The sequence below is a fragment of the Festucalex cinctus genome, chromosome 12, assembly GCF_051991245.1.
Source record: "Festucalex cinctus isolate MCC-2025b chromosome 12, RoL_Fcin_1.0, whole genome shotgun sequence".
Taxonomy (NCBI): domain Eukaryota; kingdom Metazoa; phylum Chordata; class Actinopteri; order Syngnathiformes; family Syngnathidae; genus Festucalex; species Festucalex cinctus.
The window spans coordinates 11366886-11386891 of record NC_135422.1 but is presented as its reverse complement, the minus strand read 5'-3'; the positions used below and the strand labels follow the sequence as shown (position 1 = coordinate 11386891).

General features: G+C 40.1%; 1 protein-coding gene across 1 annotated transcript; it reads left to right on the top strand.

The window, feature by feature from the left end:
• Positions 1-7251: 7251 nt before the first annotated feature.
• vgll2b (vestigial-like family member 2b) lies at positions 7252-18147 on the top strand. The gene is made up of 4 exons (XM_077539885.1): positions 7252-7383; positions 9453-9834; positions 15532-15975; positions 17904-18147. Exons 1-4 carry the CDS (start codon positions 7297-7299, stop codon positions 17945-17947), a joined length of 957 nt encoding a protein of 318 aa, XP_077396011.1. The 5' UTR covers positions 7252-7296; the 3' UTR covers positions 17948-18147.
• Positions 18148-20006: the final 1859 nt, after the last annotated feature.

Below are 20006 nucleotides of genomic sequence, written 5' to 3'. Positions count from 1 at the left end.
AGTACCCGGAGAAGACCCACGCAGGCACGGGGAGAACATGCAAACTCCACCCAAGAAAGCCGAAGCCCGGACTCGATCTTGTGTCCTCAGCACTGGGAGGCAGACGTGCTAACCATGCTACCACCGTGCGGCCACAAACAGCACTAGAAAAACTAAAATTTGTGCATCATTGTCTTCTTAGAGTCTTATGGTAACAGAATTTCTTGGCAGCTGACCATATTTTTGTGTGAGAAGCTCACAGAATAGTTGGGTCAAAAATAATCCAAAGCGGGTCAAGAATGGCGGGAAACGGCTAACTTTGAGTTATTTAACACAAAAAGTTGGGTCAAATGAATAATCCACAAAACAACCCAAAAATTGGGCTGTTATGTGTATAAGTTGGGTCAAATTCAATTAATAAACAAAAACTCAACTAATTTTTTTTTTTTTGGGGGGGGGGGCTTTGTGGGTTATTTATTTGACCAAAATTTTTGGGTTAATTAAATAACTCAATTGAATTGATTTTCGAATTGCATAAAAATGAGCCAACCCATTTTGAGTTATTTAAGCCCAAAAGTTGGGTCAAATGAAATGAATAACCAACAAAGCAACTAATTTTTGGGGGGTTTGTCTGTGGGTCATTCATTTCATCCAATTTTGGGGGTTAATTGAATTACCCAATTGAATTGGGTAAAAAAATTATCCCAACCAACTTTTTGAGAATAAAGGTTACGTCAAATTAAATTAGTTTTTATTTTTTATTTTTTTATTTTTTGGGGGGTTCCAATTTATTTGACCCAACTTTTTGGGTTGAGTGAATAACTCCAAAAGTTGGATCGGTCCCTTTTTTGACTCAGTTTGGGTTATTCTTGACCCAACTGTTTTTAGAGTGTACACACATAAAACTGCTGGGACAAAAAAATAAAAAAAAGTTGGATGACCTGTGAACTTGGGACATTTTAACCCAACTTTCTGTTGGGCCGTCTTTCTGTTTATCCAAAACAGACCACTTTTTGTGCAAGACAACCCAAAGTTGGATCAAATTAACCCACATTAGTGACCCAATTGTTTTTACAGTGAAGTCTTCTTCCTCGCCCATTGCTCTTTCAAAGCAAATAGATCTGCAAATGAGCTGGTGCCAATTCTAGCTAACTTTGAATGAGGGGAAGTCTTCAATCTTCAATTAACCACACTGACAGAACATGTGAACTCTGGACAGGAAGGCCAGAACCCGAACTTCAGGACTGTGAGATCGACGTGACACCAGTCACAGAACAGCGTCACAATAACTACAAAAACCTGGTCAGTATCGGGTCCACCTGTGTGTCCTATTAATCCAACGGGAATAGGAAACAAAAAATAGAAAACTTATGCTAAAACCAATATAGTAACAAAAAAGCAGAATCAACATTTTTGCTCAGTCAACCACATGGCTATGCTGACATGGCAAATTTCTGGCTAGTAACAGATCTGTAAGTGTGTGTACGAGTAATCCACAATGGGACAGGGGTGCGAGGTTTACACTCACTTGTACTTCCCTTTGTTTTGAAAGTAATAACTACAACAGCTTTTATAAATCATGTGCGAGGCCGCACACATGCTTCAATATCCTGTTTCTGTGTAAAAGATACATGCGATCGCAGCGGATGTTCCGTTACGGCTCTTCTGCAGTAATTTTGCGGGATCTCTGTCTTAAAGAGGCTTAAGACTCAACTCTGCAATATACGCTCACACTGGTCCTTCTTTTATTATTATTATTATTGCTGCTTTAGACGTATGCTACTGAGCAGCCAGATACTAGTTGCTGTAATTTCATTCTCTGGTTCCCAAAACAAAAATAAGTACTGCGTAAATCAACAAGATTGAAAAATTCCTTGTTGAACATGAGTCATTCCATATTAGTTCAATAATTATTGCATGACGTTTGTAATGAACTACATGGCCCCATCTTAAAGCATGCAACGCAATTCTAGTTAGATACTTCTGCATTTCTTTATTGAAGCCCCCGACTTCCCAATGTCCTGCCTGTCACTCTGCGTGGACAATGGGGAAGTTGTCTTGGGAAGAAAATACCCGCACACTTGCTGCACATCACGGAGGATTTATCACCAACATTTGTGTATAGCCATGAGAGAGGCCAGACCTGTCCATATGTGGTCGCCCCTGCATGTGTGCGTGCGCGCGCGCGCGTGTTTCCGATGACACTGCGGAGATGATTTTGAACAGCTGAAATGAGTTTGTGTGGAAGCGGGCAGCTGTACATCTCTGTCTTGGACATATATACACACTCACACAAACTGCAGCGGAATCCCAAGGTCCGACCCCCTTGAGACTAAGCCAGACTGAGACCTTAATAAAGGCCTTGTTGTTTCAGGAGCTAGCCGGTCGGTTTCGAGTTCAGGTCTCTGCGAACTCGTCTCTATAGTGCACTAGCCATTAGTCTTATTTTTACTTTGGATTTACAGTATTCTTATTATGCTTGTAAAGTCTCTATAATTGACTCTATGTATTTTACAGAGTCCGCCATTTCTAGTATAAACTATTAGTGGTATAGTTTGGCAATGAAAATGGAGGTCTAAATAAAACTGGGTTGCCATTAGTGTGTCAGCTGGCCTGCGACCCGTCAGCCAATGGAAACGTTTGCTCGTTTAGACTACTTTTACGAGGGGCGGGGCCTAAATGTGCAACAGGTCACAGGGAGTGATGTAACGTCTGTTTATTTTCAGCATATACGTGTAAATGTAGACACACTGGCAAGCAAGCACACACTCAGCAAGACTATTTAACATAGTGTCCTTTACCTGCAATAACAGCTGATTAAATTAGATCCGCCAATGGCCAAAGTCATTGTTTTGCTCATTGTTTGCTGGTTTCATAGTTATGCAACAAGTACACTAATGATTTCCACTAAACGTTGTGAAGGAGGGCTGTATGTGTCAAGGAAGGATAACATTTTGTTGTAAGTCACAAAAAATGTAATTAGAATTTCAAATTATTTTGTATTAGTATTTATTTTTGATTTATTTATGTTATTTATTATTGTCATTATTATTATTTTTTTCAAATATGTTTTTCACTTGTTCCCATTTGAGTCATTTTCCCCCTAAATGTACCAGGGAAATAGTAGTCTATTAAAAATGTAATAATAAAAATTATGGCTGTCAAACAATTATATTTTTTAATCAGATTAATCACAATTTAGAATTTTGATTAATCACAATTAGTCTCTTACTTAAAAAGGCTTTTTTATCAACATTTTTCGCCCGCCAAATTTGAAGAGCACCTCTTATGTGTTAATTATTTCGATGTTTAATGTTATGAGGACGTCTTGAACATTTTTTTTTGGATCCTCTGCACACGTTCATCCTCCTCTTTTTTTAATCAGTTAATTACATAATTTGCATAATTTAAAATGAAAAAAAAAGACATGAACAAATATTCTGAATGTCATACGCAAACATTTGTTAAATGCTTTACTTAAATGCATGTAGTTATGTTTTAGTGTGCAAACACAACCTGTGCTACCTTTAACGTAACCATCCACTGTCAAGCTAAAGAATCATCTGCCCTCAAATTAAGTGTGATTAATCCGCATTAAGACATGATTAATGTGCTATGTTTTTGTGATTAATCAATGAATTAACACTTTAACTTTGACAGCACTGTCAAGATGTTCAAAATTTCTCTGCAACAGGAAAAGGGGTTTGAGAGGATAACGAGGGTTTGAAAGAGTGTGGCAAGAGACTTTGCAACATTTTGCAAAACTTTAAGAACAAAAAGCAACACTTGCTACGTGCCCTCCCAAACCTGTGCCGTTCATTGTGATACGGGCTTAAGATATGCTTATAGACGCGAGTCCTCATGTCTTTAAATGTCTTAAGATGTCTCAAAAATTGTGATAGATTGATCTTGGAAAGTATAATTCTTGTTTGCAATCTTTTAACAACAAACATAGCACATATGGAACTTAACAAATGAGCAAAAGGTGTCGAAGTCTGTTGGTAAGGACTCGGTCAGGAAATGACAGTGAGAGACACAGAGAGTAATACACTCATTGCCATGAATATTATCGGTGGCGTCTCATGCCTTCCGTCAACTGCAGCTGTCGATCACGTTGGTGCTGGTGCAACACTGAGCGCATTGCATCACTCCCCTCCGACTTCAACGCCGTGCCCTCACTTAGTCTGCACTTATATGGAGCCCCCTTTTGCACATCATGCTAATGCGGGCAAGACTTTGCTGTTGCAACGATGAACGGCGAAACAGAATTCGGGTGCAAAATTATTCTCGGGGGCACGTTCTGCTCCCTTGAGTGTGGTGACAACCCGTCACTAGCTAATCTTGCAATGCATGTGGCGGGCATAGCGAGATGTTGGTCATGTTCTCTAATGCGGGGAACGCAAGCAGGGGGGGACGATGTAACTTCCCAAGGAAGCTTGTCCACTGACATACATCAGAGACATTCCACCTCATTTGACACTCGTCCATGGAATTCTGCACATTTTCCGCACTGTTCGCCGAGGCATACTGAAGTGCCTGTCACATAGACTGGCGTGCCCAAACAGCAGAGATGGATCACTAGCTATTAAATATGCCTTTTCCAATTAAACAAAAATATCTTTGAATGAGGATTTGCATAATTGAGCGATACATTTTAATACTGTTATAAAATGTATACAAAATGTGTAAATGTATCTTGTCAATTTCATTCAGTTTACGCTGTTAAGAAGTAATAATTTGTCATCAACTTTCTGTTCCATGCTGGTACAGTACGAGCAGTGTGTGTGCGACCTATGGTTGACACCTACGTGTCGTTCTGGGAACACACGAAATACTCGAGATGGCTCAAAGGTTTACTTGGCAACCGATGGCTGTTTTAAGAGCGTGGATACACTTTCAGCTTGGACTGAGCGCAAAAGTGGCCACAGAACATGGAGGGAAATAAAGGGATTGATCTACGCGATTATTGTCTTTTTCAGTGATGAATACTTGAACAGTGTGCTGGTATGAATTGCAACCTTGAGAAAAGTGAGGCTAAAATCATAAGATTCATTGGTTTGGTTCCATGAAAGTATTTATACAAAGAACATACAAGAGTTGAAATGACAGCTATCCATTCTGTTTAGTTTAACTTTCATTTTAACAGTCCATCAATTTACTTTCTTAATCCTGTTGAGGCTTGTGGGGAAGCTGGAGCCTATCCAAGACTGTCTTCAACTTCATTATTGTCATTCTATTCTATGAGTCGGGCGGCTCAGTGGTTAGCACGTCCGCCTCCCAGTACTGAGGAGTTCGAGTCCAGGCTCCGGCCTTCCTGGGTGGAGTTTGCATGTTCTCCCCGTGCCTGCGTGGGTCTTCTCCAGGAACTCCGGTCTCCTCCCACATTCCAAAGACATGCATGGCAGGTGAGTGTGGATGGTTGTTCGTCTCTGTGTGCCCTGCGATCGGCTGGCGACCAGTTCAGGGTGTACCCCACCTACTGCCCGAAACCAGCTGCGATAGGCTCCAGCACCCCCGTGACCCTTGTGAGGAGCAAGCGGTTAGGAAAATGGATGGATATTCTATGAGTCAAAGGTAAAATTTGACTTGAAGTTTTATTTACAGCTAAATGTTATGATAAATGATTTGCCTGGTGGATTTAGGACTCCTACGTACATCTACGGACATCTAACTTAGAAGGACCCAAATGCAGGGAAGAAGAGAGGTAAGGCAAGAGTGGTCTCAAATCCAAAATAGGTATTACTTCCAAAAACAAAACAATAACAACACACCTGGAATTTAAAAAAAATCATAAACAAAACACAAATAAACAAAAATCCCCCCTAAAAACAAGATTCATAGTAACAAACTAACTAACTAACTATCTAACTAACTAACTAACTAGCTGTGAGTGAGTGAGTGAGTGAGTGAGTGAGTGAGTGAGTGAGTGAGTGAGTGAGTGAGTGAGTGAGTGAGTGAGTGAAAAAAAAAAATCCGTGCGTGCTTTCAAATTGCCGCGGGAGTGACGTCACGCAGCTGACACGTTCGCCCGGCCCCGTTTGCGACACGCCACCCCCCGCTCTGCGATTGGCTGGAGGGGTGTAAACACTGTCTTTCCACAGAAACGTCCCGCTGTTTACAAAACAAACACAAAATGGCAAAATAGAGGCTGAGGATGTGGGGATTTAGGACGAAATCACCAACAAAGATTAACATGAACACAGATGTGTAGACTGAGAGAAAGTTAAAGTGTGTACATCCTGTATTTAAAAAGTGCATTTTCCTGAGTGAATCCGGCAGACAGCCCTTTTAATGTGTTCTTAAGAGTCTTATAGAAAACATGCTAACAACATTTAAAGCCTAAATTTGTTCAATAAAAAGTGTTATACACTTACTTTTCCTCTTCCCTAAAAAGTGCTTCCACTGAGGGAAGCCATTTTCTTTTATGATGCAATCAAAGGTAGCAAAGCCCCACCCCTACACATTTTGTATCATTGGAAAGCTCTGACTGTCCTCTATAGAGCACAAAAGGAGTTAATTCAATCGTATGTACTGGGTGGGAGATAGTCATGTTTAAAAAGGTCCACTACAGAGGACAAATTTGAATTGCTGGTAGTCAGGAGGTTAAGTGCCCTTTGATTGGCTGGCCCAAATATCTGATTTTACCGCTGATTTGGGATTGATCAGCACACCTGGGATCTCGTGAGGATAAGCAGTAAACAGGATGGATGGATGGAATTGAAGACATTCAAGGTGAGACATCTATCATTCAGTCGACCTTTCTTTGGTTACGCTTAATATTTTAATCCATCGGTAATTGTAAATTGGTGGCATTGTGGTCCCATTGACAGTCATTTAAATACAAGTTTACAGTATTATGAAAATATTGCATTCATAATATTGGCAACCACAATTTCCATACTTGATTTCACATTGTTGTCAAAACCACTTGGCATGATAGTCTACATTAAATATGAAGAGCAGGTATTGGTATGGAATCGGATCAAGTGTTGGTGGTTGGTTGGTGGTCCACAAAGTGGGAGGAGTTTTTTCAGAGATGTACAGGACAGTCCAACTTACCCTCAGCGCCCAACACATTTTGCAGCCGCAGCTGTTGTGGCACCCGCACACACCCACACACTTAAGTGTGCTCCTGGTGCGGTGACTGCATGTCCATTCAGGCTGCTCCACCAGCGTCTCCTCGGGTCGCCCCTTCAGCTTTGCACGCACGCACGCACGCACAAACACACACAACCAACACCAAGTGGAATGTTGTCGCCGTCTTGCTGGGAAAAGTGGCATTCGGCAGAAGAGTGAAGAAGACTGCGCTCATTTACCATGAGCTGTTTGGATGTTATGTACCCAGCCTATGGACATTACGCCTCGTACGCAGCCAGCGCTCCTGCTTTCATCAACACGTTACAGGTAGGTCAAATTCTCATCACGTCGTTACTTTATTATTAATGTTCTTGTTATTATTGCTATGCATGTTATTTATGTCTTGCACTTTCCAATCTGGGTTGTAGTGTGCTCTTTTTTTTTCTTTTTCTTTTTTCCATTTTTCACGTGTCAAGTCTTGTTTTGCAGGTTGTGCAACAAAAATGTGAACAAAATACACTATCATTTATACTAAATATTAAATAAAACAAACTATGTATATGTCTACTTTCATGTCAATACCCGTCAGGTTGCAAACATCTTGGTTTACATTATATTGAGCTTGTATATAATATATACACACATAAATATACTCTATCAATCAAGTGACAAGTATACTGTATCTTCATACATTGATATACGTAAGTACAGGGTATCAAACTACCGTATACATCTACAAATATAGTATCTTCATATCTTTCCGCTAATATCTATCTATTAGGAGTGTAACAAAAAAAACGGTTTAAACTGGAAAAATCGTTTGTTTTAAAAGACGCAAGTGCATCGAATCGAACTGAATTGAATCGCTCAACTTATATAATATATAATTATATAATATATATAATATAATATATAATATAACTTATATGATATATATTGAGCTAGGTATCAAATCGTATTTTATTAAAGAGGTGTATCGTGGAAAGAATTCACACATTATACAGTACTGACAAGTTCATTCTAATGCATGTAAAATGACAACAAAAAAGTAATTGTCATACCAAGTCATACCCTCTAAGCTGTACCATATCGAATCGAATCGTAATCCTAATCAAATCGTTCCACTTTCAAATCAAACTGTCCTTGAATCTTTTTGTACCCCAATTATCAAAAACCATATTGAATCTTTGAATCGTTCACATAAACAGTACATCTACAAACACACTGTATAAACATATCTAGCTACAAAAAATACATTTGTCTATATTAGCATATATATTGTTAGTTATATATTTATATTTATAGACATTTACAAATATATCAACCCACATACATCTCCATATTTGTTCAGCTCATCTCATATACGATGTATCTATCTACATACGTATGTGCACACTATGCAAGCTACAAATGTCTTCACATCTATATATTGAGCTATATATACAGTATATATAAGAAGTTACCTGCATAACAAATATAGTATGTCTTCATAGAAAAAAAAAAATATTGGAGCACCCTTGTTTCTGCAGTTTTTTCATTTTATTGTTTTGGCCAAATTTAATGACAACAAATTAGGCATTCAAATGAGCAAGAAATAGAAGAAAACAAGATGGTCTAACTTTTTTTTCAATGACAATCCTCACATATATCCACATATTGTATGTACTAGGGGTGTTAAAAAAAAAAATCGATTCGGCGATATATCGCGATACTACATCGCGCGATTCTCGAATCGATTCAATAAAAAAAAAAATCGATTTTTTTTTTTTTTTTTTTTTTTTTTTTTTAAGAGCTCAGAATTGTTCATTCGGTAGTCTTACTGATTCAACGTCTTATCATCATTGCCTTTTTTGTGTGTGTGTGTGTGTGTGTGTGTGTGTGAATCGATTTTTAATCTTCCATTTTTAAACGAAAAATATTCAACAAAACGTCTGACTTCGGGTTAGGATTCGCACCTTGAGCATGGAAGAATGTTATATGAACGGAACATTAAGCCTTAATATTTTATTTTAATGCTGTTCAAACATGAAACAGATTACAACCTCTATAAGACTGAAATTTCAGATAAATAAATAATACATTTTCATATAAATCTTACACTCTACAAGCTTACTGATTAGTATTTTCTAAATTTGAATGAAAAAAAATCGCAACAATCGACTTATAAATTCGTATCGGGATTAATCGGTATCGAATCGAATCGTGACCTGTGAATCGTGATACGAATCGAATCGTCAGGTACTAGGCAATTCACACCCCTAGTATGTACTGAGCTATGTGTGCAATATACTGTACATACTCAAATCTACAGTACACGACAATTTCAACAATGTTGAATGACATACAATTGGTATATAAATCTATGACACCTGTTTCATTCTCGGCCTTGTTGCCAGACTCCAAGTGGTGTGAGTAGCAGCTCACCTCCGTGCCGGGATTTCATGGACACTCCAAGGGGTCCCGAGGGAATGTCCGCCGTTCAAGGCACCGTCGGCGGATCGACGACCACGTCCTCTTCGTCCGCATCGTCTTCTTCGTCCTCCTCCTCCTCCTCGTCTTCCTCCTACACGCCGGCGGCCCCACGGCCTGACGAGGGCCCCAAGGACAAGCAGGAGGGCCCCGAGGCAGAGTACCTGAGCTCGCGCTGCGTGCTTTTCACCTATTACCAGGGGGACATCAGCAGCGTGGTGGACGAGCACTTCTCCCGGGCGCTCAGTTCCTATCTGGACGGGGAGGGCAAGAGGCGAGTTTCGGAGCAACAGATCGCAGGTGGCCCAGGTATGGTGGCCGTTTACTACATGTTGCAATATATGATTTCAGGATGGATTTCAAATGTACTTCAACATCCATCCATCCATTTTCTTGACCGCTTATTCCTCACAAGGGTCGCGGGGGGTGCTGGAGCCTATCTCAGCTGGCAGTAGGCGGGGGACACAGTGGGCTGGTTGCCAGCCAATCGCAGGGCAGTACTTCAACATTTATAGGTCAATTAAGTCCCTGTAACGTATTTTGATAGATTTGTTTCTAAATCCATGTTTGAGGAAAATTAGTGAAAATGTGAAAAGACTGAGAACTATGAAATTCTGAATTTAACTGTTTTTCACCATGTGTATGTGTTCCACATTTATTTTTTTTTTAAACATGGCTAAAAGGGCTAAAATGTAGTAGTTTGATTGACAGTTGACAGCTGAGCGTGGCAAGGTTTCAGCGCACACCTGCAACATTTGTGAGTGGACGTCTAATTTATCACCATTTTGAAGCTTAAAGTAGCACTAAGGAACTTTTCAACCTTAATAAAATATTTTCACAAATCTTCTGATGAAACATCGACTGAAAACTAGTTGAATGATACCTTTGCCATGGCTTGAGGCGGTCTGTATCATTTTTACTGGCACTCAGCAACTTTGAGGAGGATAGTAGGAACACTGCCACACAAAAAAAAAACTACAAATGTGCTGACTGCTTTATGACATACGTTACTTCCCCCTTTACCCATTTGTTACAGACGCAAGTCAATTTGAATGTCGATGCACACAAAAAACGACGCAATGCGCTTGTCCTGATGGGAAATGTGGTCTTCCTTCAGGCATAACATTACAGCTTTTGTCCATATGGCGCATATTTTTCACAAACATTTTGATGAATTTTAAAATTGCATAAACCATAGAGGCACATTTCGGTGTGTCTAATCACAATAATTGAAGTCTCAAATGATTTGCTAACATCTTATTAGCATAGCGTCCTCCCAAATATTGTTAAATTTCAACATTTTAGAACCTCAAATCCATTCAAACTTTGAGGTATCTTAAAATCGTCCAAACATTTTAAGCTCATCTTACTGTCGGATCATTGATGCAATTTTAAAAAGCCGGTCAGTCTGCATGCGGTATTTCTGACCTCACTTTTGTAACGCGTAATGTCAATATGACATATGACACGTCCGGCCTCACAACAGTTGCTGCATTTGAAAGGTGGCAGATTCGCCTGTGTGGCATCTTTTGGCCACACAGGATGAGCATCAGACAGGTGACTCCTTTTTTGGCGGGGTGGGGGGGGGGAGGCGGCTGATGATGTGCTATTTGGAACTGTTATCCCATGAAGAGATGGTTCACGTGAGCTGTATACGTCTGAGGGTGACTTCATTGACTTTAGGGTAACATTGTAGAAAGTCAAGACAGATCACAGCTGGACTGTCAAATTATTTTTCCTCATAAGAAAGTCCAACTGTTGCCATCCTCGAACCTATACATGATACTTATACTGCTATAAATACACTAAAATAGACCAAAAGTACACAGCAAATTGGTCAGTGTTAAATACCCAGTGTTGGATCAAATATGCAGTAAACAGTGTTATTTTAACACTAACTTAGGATAAAAAGTTACACTGTAAGAGTAAATATCCTTGAGTGTTGGCCTGGATGTTGGCTGTAACCTCAATAGCACTACTGAGTGTTAAATTGACCACACCCTCATTTCCGGTGAAGGGGAAACTTTCCAATTTAGCAAATAAATCCATATGTTATTGTCAGGGTGGCATGGCTCAGTGCTAGAGTGGTCAACTCACAAGCCTGAGAGTGTGGGTTTGATCCCAGGTTAGTATGACTACGTCAAAGTATCCTTGAGCAAGATACTGGACCCGAGTTGTTCATGATGGCGTGTCATCAGTAGTCAAAATGTAAAGTGCTTTCAGGGTCTTGTAAGGAGGGAAAGTGCGATATAAATGAAGGACCATTTAACAGAGTAAAGTGTGGTTTGAGTTACATTTTTTAACAGTGTTATACGTGCAATACACTCAAAAGGGTTTAACAACACCAGAGTTAAGTGTAGTTTGACAGAAATAAATGTTTAACACTGACACTAGTTAGAGTAGTTTCAGCAATACTTCAAGTAACACTGGTTAAGTGTGAAAAAAGTAGGGATAGACCAATAATCGGCCAGACCGATATTAGGCATTTTGAATAATATCATATCGGCCTTTTAAAAAAATAAAAAATAAAAAAAAATCTGACAGCCGATATAAGGTAAATCTAAAACCATTTTAATCTCAGGGAACTATTTATTTACATTTTCAGTTAACTTTATAAGTGATGCTGCTGAAAGTTTAAGATTTCAGGTATTTTTAAATTTTAGAAAAATAAATATTTACTGCAGAAAACTATAGAGAGCTAAGGTATTCACTTGTTAAGTTGCCATTGAACTTTTTAAGACATACAGATCACCTTGGGAGCTCTCTGAACATTTTGTTAGAAATTTAAAAGGATGACTATTGTCTGAGATTAAAAAAAAATAAAAAATTACATCTTGAAAATTCTGAAAAGTTGTTGAATAAACATGCTTTAAGATATTACAACAAAGAAAAATGAATATCGGCTCCAAATATCGGTTATCGGCCTCCTTGACTACTAATAATTGGCATCTGTATTGCCCTGAGAAAAAAAACATATCGGTCTATGATTTTTAGAAAATGTACAGTGCACTGCCATATTTATCGGACATATGACTGGATGATAGAGACGTCACATGTGGGTGGCACACAATTAGTATTGCTCATCGACTGAGGACGATGAAGTGCCGCATCGCGTCTTTTCTGGAACAAAATAAGCAAAAGTCAATCCATCCTTCACAACGATTGTTGAAAACATGCGCCATGGCAACATGCCGAGAACCAAATTAAAAATAAAAGCCCAACCAATAATGACATAGGCAAAAATGTACCTTCAAAACATCAAAATAGTTTAAAATCAGGTTTGCTGTTGCATCAGTGGTGCAAGTTAAAAAGCCGAGTCAGTCTACCTGCGCGCGGTCTTTCTGACAACACGTGTCCTGCCTCACAACAGACGCTATGTTTGTACACGGCGCTCAGCGCACAGCCCCGTGGCGGGCGTATCCTCCTTCAAAGACGTCGCCCCCCCCACAATGGCCGCTGTCAGATTTATACGCCGTGTGATCGGACACTACCCCTCGCCGAGCCACGCGGTGTCTCTTTTCCACAGGAATATCTAAATATAAAAGTCTACTGCTGAAAACGTATAATGGCCCGCTGACATTCTGTCAAGGGCGAGGAGCAAGAGGACGGGAGGGGTGCAGAAAAAAAACAAAAAAACAACAACAGGTGGGGGTGCACGGGACTTTGGAAAGGGGCAGCCGGCTCTCGCACAGGGTCGCTGCTGTGTGCGCATACGAGTGTGTTTTAAGACCATCACGAGGGCCGAGCTGACATGATAGTGAGAGATGTCACCGCAGACAGTGATTTAAGACCCTTTGGGCTGCCTCCAGGTCGCAGCGTCTGCCTTATATAGATGGCATTCGGAGATATATGGGTCTCTCGCTATCTCTCTACCCAACTCTCGCTCTCTCTGCACTACATGTGGTTGTGTTTATTTCGGTGTCTTGTTGGAGCGAGCGCAGTGTGACAGTATGACCCAATGGGGAAGATATCTGGGCAAGAGGGCTAAGCCGTCATGTGACTGCCATCTACAATTCGCCACGCACTCGCTCCTCTTTTTAAGCCCCGTTTCCACCAGGCGGTACAGTCCAGTTTGGTACACGGCTATTTTCCGCGTTTCCGCTTTCAGTAAATGGTAAGGAAAATAACTGGACGCAGTTCAAACTGAAGTACTTATACAGTATGACAGTTGGGATTGCTTGTTTGAAGAGGCACCAAACAACAGGCCACACTAAATTTATGAAAAGATATGATGCAACAATTGAAAAATGTTCATTAAAGTGGAAGTCTACCTTAAACATTTCTTGACAATCATATGTTATATGTGACCTCATTAGCCTAAACAAGACATTCTGATTTATATTACATTTGTAGAATATGAGTTATGAAGAAAAATCCAGCCGTTTTTATCCATCTCAGGGGGCGGCCATTTTGCCACTTGCTGTCGACTGAAAATGACAGTTACTTAGGGCTCAGGCAACGACCAATCACAGCTCACCTGTTTTCTGAAGCTGAGCTGTGATTGGTTGGGAACTGAGACCTGAGCAACATTGATGTCATGTTTTGCTGCTTAACTCATATTCCACTAACCTGCAATATTAACCAGAATAGACTAGTGGGGCTGCATAAAACATATTGTCAAAAGAAAATTGGGGTTCACTTTCCCTTTAATTATGTGTGGGTAACACATCATTTGGTGCAGATTTGAGGGTGACACGGAAGTGGATTTTAACTCCTACTCGAGAATCCCATTCCTGTCCCCCGTGAATTTTTTATCCTGCCCCATCCCAATCCCGTGATTAAAGGTCAAGTTGACTCCCAATGGTTCACAGCCAACTGTCTCGTGTTTTTCCGAGTAGCTTGGCCACAAGCAGACTGTAGCAGTAAAAAGAGAAATTGTATTCTTGAGAAACCACATTGCAAACATTCGTCAAAATCAGTTCTGTTGGTTTTGTGCCATCTTGCTCAATAGCGTCCACCCTTGACCTATCCACAAACCATCAAACAGTTTTCAAAGCCTAGCGTTTGGTGAAAGTAAATATACGAAATTATTTTCCTGTGTATCCATCCGTCTAGCAGACATCTGGAGAGATAGCTATACCCTACAGGCACAGTGGTACGATACAAAATCAAACCAATTAACTCATTCACTCCCAGACATTTTCACTGAAGCAAACCCCCTTTGCTCCCGGCTGTTTTCCAGGATTTTTTACTTTTTTTTTCAAGGCCTACAGAATATTGTGTTATTTTGCTATAAAAACATGGAACCTACCAAAAGAAAGATTAGAGTCTCTTCTTTCATCAGAAAAAAATTATATTTATATCTTTTTCCGTTTTGCAGCAAATAGCATTAGAATATAGCTAAGTTTCATCATTATTCACAAATCTGTTTAGAATTGTGAGGAAACAGCTCGTTTTCAACATGGCCCTGGTTGATCTCTTATACTCTGCTGCCATCTGCTGGCTGTTTTTGTAATTACTACAATTTTTTCATCTGTTCACTGCAGTTGAGAGGCTGCATCAAAGCCTTCTGTATGAGCTAGCATAAAAAAAACAAAAAAACAAAAACATAAAAAACTAAACAAAACGTATAAATACGTCTTTGGGACATTTAAAACATTTTAAATAGAACATATTTATACGTTTTTGGGAGCAAATGTGTTAAATTAATTAATATTATTTATGTTTAGTGGCGTGCCGATTCGTCTAATGTAAAATATGTCTCAACAAAGTTTGGAAAACAGAACAACCAAAGGGTTGTGCAATAAAAATTAGGGGTCGAGGCTTCACTTGCTCTGTACAGTGCTTTTCAACTTTCCAGGTCCTTCAAGCAATTTTACAGTCAACTCAGTCACCCTCACACAATCATGAAAAGAAATTCTGCATATAGGCATTAAGGCATTAATATATCTGCATAAAGACCTCATTCACATATTGTTATTGAGTAATGACCACCTCACTACCTGAGCTCCATGAGCTCAGTGAGTCATGTCATTCATGAGCATTCTACTGTGCTCTCTCCAACAGAAACGCCGTCACCGAGCAGCCGACGAAGCTTCCCTCCATCCTTCTGGGACAGTAACTACTCGTCGCCTCAAAGCCGCGCACCCTGCGAGACGGCGGCTCCTTCCTATTCGATGGACCCCTACGCGTCGGGGCTACACCCGGGTCTGCACGCGCACCCTCACCCGCACGCTCACCCTCACTCGCACCCCCACGCTCACCCGGCGGAGAGCTGGGGCTACACCCAGGCTCAGGCCTACGGGCCCCCGAGGCCTCTCCATGAACTGTACTCGCCCTCCACTTTGGAGCCCCACTACGGGCCCCTGCTCATGCCCACTGTTCGGCCGGCCCACCTGCCCACCTTGCCGAGCCACTACGAAGTAAGCAAGCTGGAGCCCGCGGCCTCCTGGCCTGGCCTGCTACCTCCGGGGGATGTCAGCCAGACACTTGCCCTCAACATGGATGCAGGTAAATGAAAAGGACTGATTTTCTCATATAGTCAACATATAGTCTTTAACAGGGGTTCTTGGTAGAGGTATCAAATCCAGAACCAGAAAGTAAAAACTCAGGGTGGAAATCTTTGAGTGTCTCATGATTTGTTTCAATTCAGATTTTTGGGCTTGTAATTTGATTCAGAATTGATTTTCGATTGAAAATGATTTTCAAACCATAATGATTTGATTGACGACGATTTCTGCATCAATCAATGGATGTATCTATGGAAGTAAGGAAAGTGCCTTTTCCCACAAAAACAGCGTGTGGGCCACAACTGCTACTCTGTAGCTACCTATAAATGTTATAGCTTTAATAGTATAAAATAAATAAATAAAATTGATTTTGAGACATTTTATATCGCTTGTGAAACTCTAAAAACAGGGGAAAAAAATAACCCAAATTGGGTCAAAAGACGACTGAACCAAATTTTGGGGTAAATGAACAACCTACAACACAAACCATATAATTAATTAATTGCTTTGTGGGTTATTAATTTGACCCAACACTGTGGGTTAAATAATTAAAGCGTTGGATTGAATCTGAGTTGGATACTGAAGTTTTTTTTTTTTTTTTTAATTAATTATTCTCGTTTGAACGCATGATTGTTGTTCCTGTTCCTGTAATCATTATTATTATTGAAGTTGTTATGACAATTCTAAACGTTAAAAGAATTATACATCATTATGAAATATGTCATTTTTTTACCCAGTTGGGTTATCCAATTAATCCAAAAAGTTGGGTCAAATGAATAACCCATAGCCACCCCAATATGGGTTATTTTGTCAATCAATTTAATTTGGCCCAGCTTATTGGTTATATAACTGAAGAAGTTGGATTGGGTCTTTTTTTTTTTTTTTTACCCAATTCAATTGGGTTATTCATTTAACTCCAAAAGTTGGGTCAAATGAATACACCCCCCCCCCCCCCCCCCCAAAAAAAAACAAAAAAAAAAACGATTTGCTTTGTGTGGTTTTAATTCAATTTGACCCAGCTTTTCTGGTTAAATAACTCAGAAAGTTGCATTGGGTCTTTTTTTTTTTTTTTTTTTACCCAATTCAGTTGGGTTATGCAATTAACTAAAAAAGTTGGGTCAAATGAATAACCCACAAACACCCCAAAACGAGTTGTTTTGTGGTGTTTTAATTTAATTTGACCCAACTTTTTGGGTTAAAAAGCTCAAAAAGTTGGGTTGGTTCATTTTTGTCGCAATTGAATCGGGTTATTGAATTAAGCCAAAAAGTTGGGTCAAATTAATAAAGCACACAACAACCCCAGAAAAAAAAAAAAAAAAAAAAAAAAAAAAAAAAAAAAACGGGTTCTATGTGGGTTTTCATTTGACCCAATTTTTGGGTTAAACTCAAAAAGTTGGGTCGGTCCATTCTTGACCAAATTTGGGTTATTTTTGACCCAACTGTTTTCAGAATGCACAGTTTGGCTTTAGTCACAGGTGCTTCTACTCAAGGTGGCTGCTCGTTTACTTGCCATTGAGAAGAAGCACCTTATACCAAACTATGGCAGGGTTTTTACTTTCTGGACCTGGATTTGACAGCTCTGGTTCTCGGTTTATGACGGAGTGGTGTTCCAACATGACCTGAATTTTTCCCAGTCAGAGCATGTTTTAATCTATCACCATGTAGTACTAGTCGCATTTTGAGCTTTATTTACCTTTTTTAAACAGATGTTTATCCAAATATCGATATTTTGCCGATCCTTAGCACGCGTACTTGTGATGGTGGATGCCCCCCACACCTGCATCCACCCCCCACTAACACATGCACCTTCAATGCACCAGTCAACACTTCTTAAAGAGAATCTTTGGCTCAATCAGGTTCCATGACAACATGTGCTTTGCTGTTTGCCGACATGCTCCTAATCACTGCTCCTCTAATATCCATTCTCAGGCCTGCAGCAGCACAAGAAAGGAAAGGAGCTCTACTGGTTCTAACGAGGCCCACAGTCACATTGACCACAGCCAATTAGCCCCTGGAACTTCTCCACTATTGAATAAGCGTGTCCGCTTTATCCCATGCACACACCCACACGCACACTCCTGGCCTCCCCAGACAGGATACAGGCTGGCTCCAGGTGGATGCGAGTGCACCATGGAGATAACACATAATCTGGACCGCCTTCGCCATGTCCCTCTCCCGGGGCAGACACTGGAATGGGGGCCATGTTGGACCCACAAAAACTGACTTATGCTGATCGAGGGATGGACCTGAGGGGGGAAGTCGCTCCAATGTGCCTGGTTATCTCCATTTCAAGCCTTTTTGTTTGTCGCTTCTTCCACCAAAAAAATAAGTCCTACGAGAAGATTATTACTTTGTGACTGACAAGATGGGGTTTCTATTTATTGGTGTTTATTTGTTTAGAATTGTTTGCAATATAGGCCAGTGCTTCTGAAATGATTGTGCTTGGGTTTCTTGTGTTTTTCCAGAGATGTGACAGAAGTGACCAGACAGGATTTTTTATTTTTTTTTTGGTGGCCTTTGAGATACACTTAAGGGAGAAATCACAACAGTTTTTTTTTCTTTGAGGGAAATTGTGTTCTTTGGATTTGTTGCTTTTAATTCTCCCTTGTTTCAATCAGGACCCTCTCTTTCGTGTGTGTCATTTTTTTTCTCAATTTATTTCGTGTCCAAAAAGATTGTGATGTCAATAAATCTTTTTATGGTAAGGCTGCAATTTCTTAAGCGTTCCAAAAATTAGCTGCACAGTACATGGATGCCTGGTATTAAAACCTTTTTAGCTTCCTAGAGGAGGAGAAATGAAGTAAGCGACTGACATCATCAAGCTAATTAATGTGACGTCATGTGTGCGTTGTGTATGTGAAGAAGGGTATGGGCAGTGTCATTTTTCATCAACATGTGGCAGTAGCGATTCAGAATTGAATATTCTACATTCCGTAGCTTTAATGGAGTAAGTCACTCAAAATAACAGAAAAAGATACTAATATCAAAGCTTTATTTCCATTACAACACAGCGACATTTAGCTAGCATTGCAGTCAACACAGCTAGCATGTACTGTTGAGCAGACTGTTACACTAGCATTGATTTGCAATGCTGTTATCGTAACGTCATCAGAGCAATGCTGAACTTAAATTAGAAGACAAATAAAATGTACGTTTTTTTTAACTAAAGTATTTACATTTGTAAAAAAAAAAAAAAAAATGTTGTTTCTTAAATTGGAATCCAATGAGCGACACTACTCTCAACACAGAATTTGATGAAGATTGCCATGTGACCGGTCTCGTTTAAAAAGGCCTTCCATTTTGAATTCCTGCTTGCATTCGCACTTTGTCACCTATAAAGTGGCAACGAGCGCCGAATGCCAGCTATGCGCAACCGGAGAAGACGCCGAGCATGCCGGCTATGTGCCCAATGTTGTTGTGTTATTGATCCGATAATCAGATTATGCACGGAGGTATGCCCGCCTGGGCCACTGTCGCAATTTAGCGGCTGCTATGTGTGAATCCTACCCCGCTCACTAGCATGCATTTAGACGCAGCCAACTATGCGATTGGCTCTAAGCTGGGGAAACAGACACAGTAATGAAATTAAAAGAGTTTATCATCACGGGCCAAACATTTTTAGTGCCTTTTCACACTTGACACGGGGCTTGAGGTATGTACTTTTCACACTGGATCCACCAGGATGTACTTTGCTGTGACTATGCGGCCACAACTATTATCACATTATAGCCATAAACACAACATGGCATCCAGAACAGCTATGTGTGTCACGCAATCCAGTTGAAACTAATGCAGTACAACAAATATTTTGATTGCGATTGTCCTGCAAACTCACAGCAGATTGTCATACTCATTTGCAATTAAATGCTGAATGGGGGTGTTATTCATTTATGACAACATAAAATGCTGCCCTCTCTTGCCCAATTTGTAATATTGCAGTGGAATCATACAATATTTCAGAAACAACAACTCCTAATAATAATCTCTCTCTCTCTCTCTCTCTCTCTCTCTCTCTCTCTCTCTCTCTCTCTC

Coding starts and splice junctions, on each gene's coding strand:
- vgll2b (XM_077539885.1), top strand. CDS start 7,297: ATGAGCTGTTTGGATGTTATGTACCCAGCCTATGGACATTACGCCTCG. Junction 7,384..9,452: donor CTTTCATCAACACGTTACAG/GTAGGTCAAATT, acceptor CCTTGTTGCCAG/ACTCCAAGTGGTGTGAGTAG. Junction 9,835..15,531: donor ACAGATCGCAGGTGGCCCAG/GTATGGTGGCCG, acceptor TCTCTCCAACAG/AAACGCCGTCACCGAGCAGC.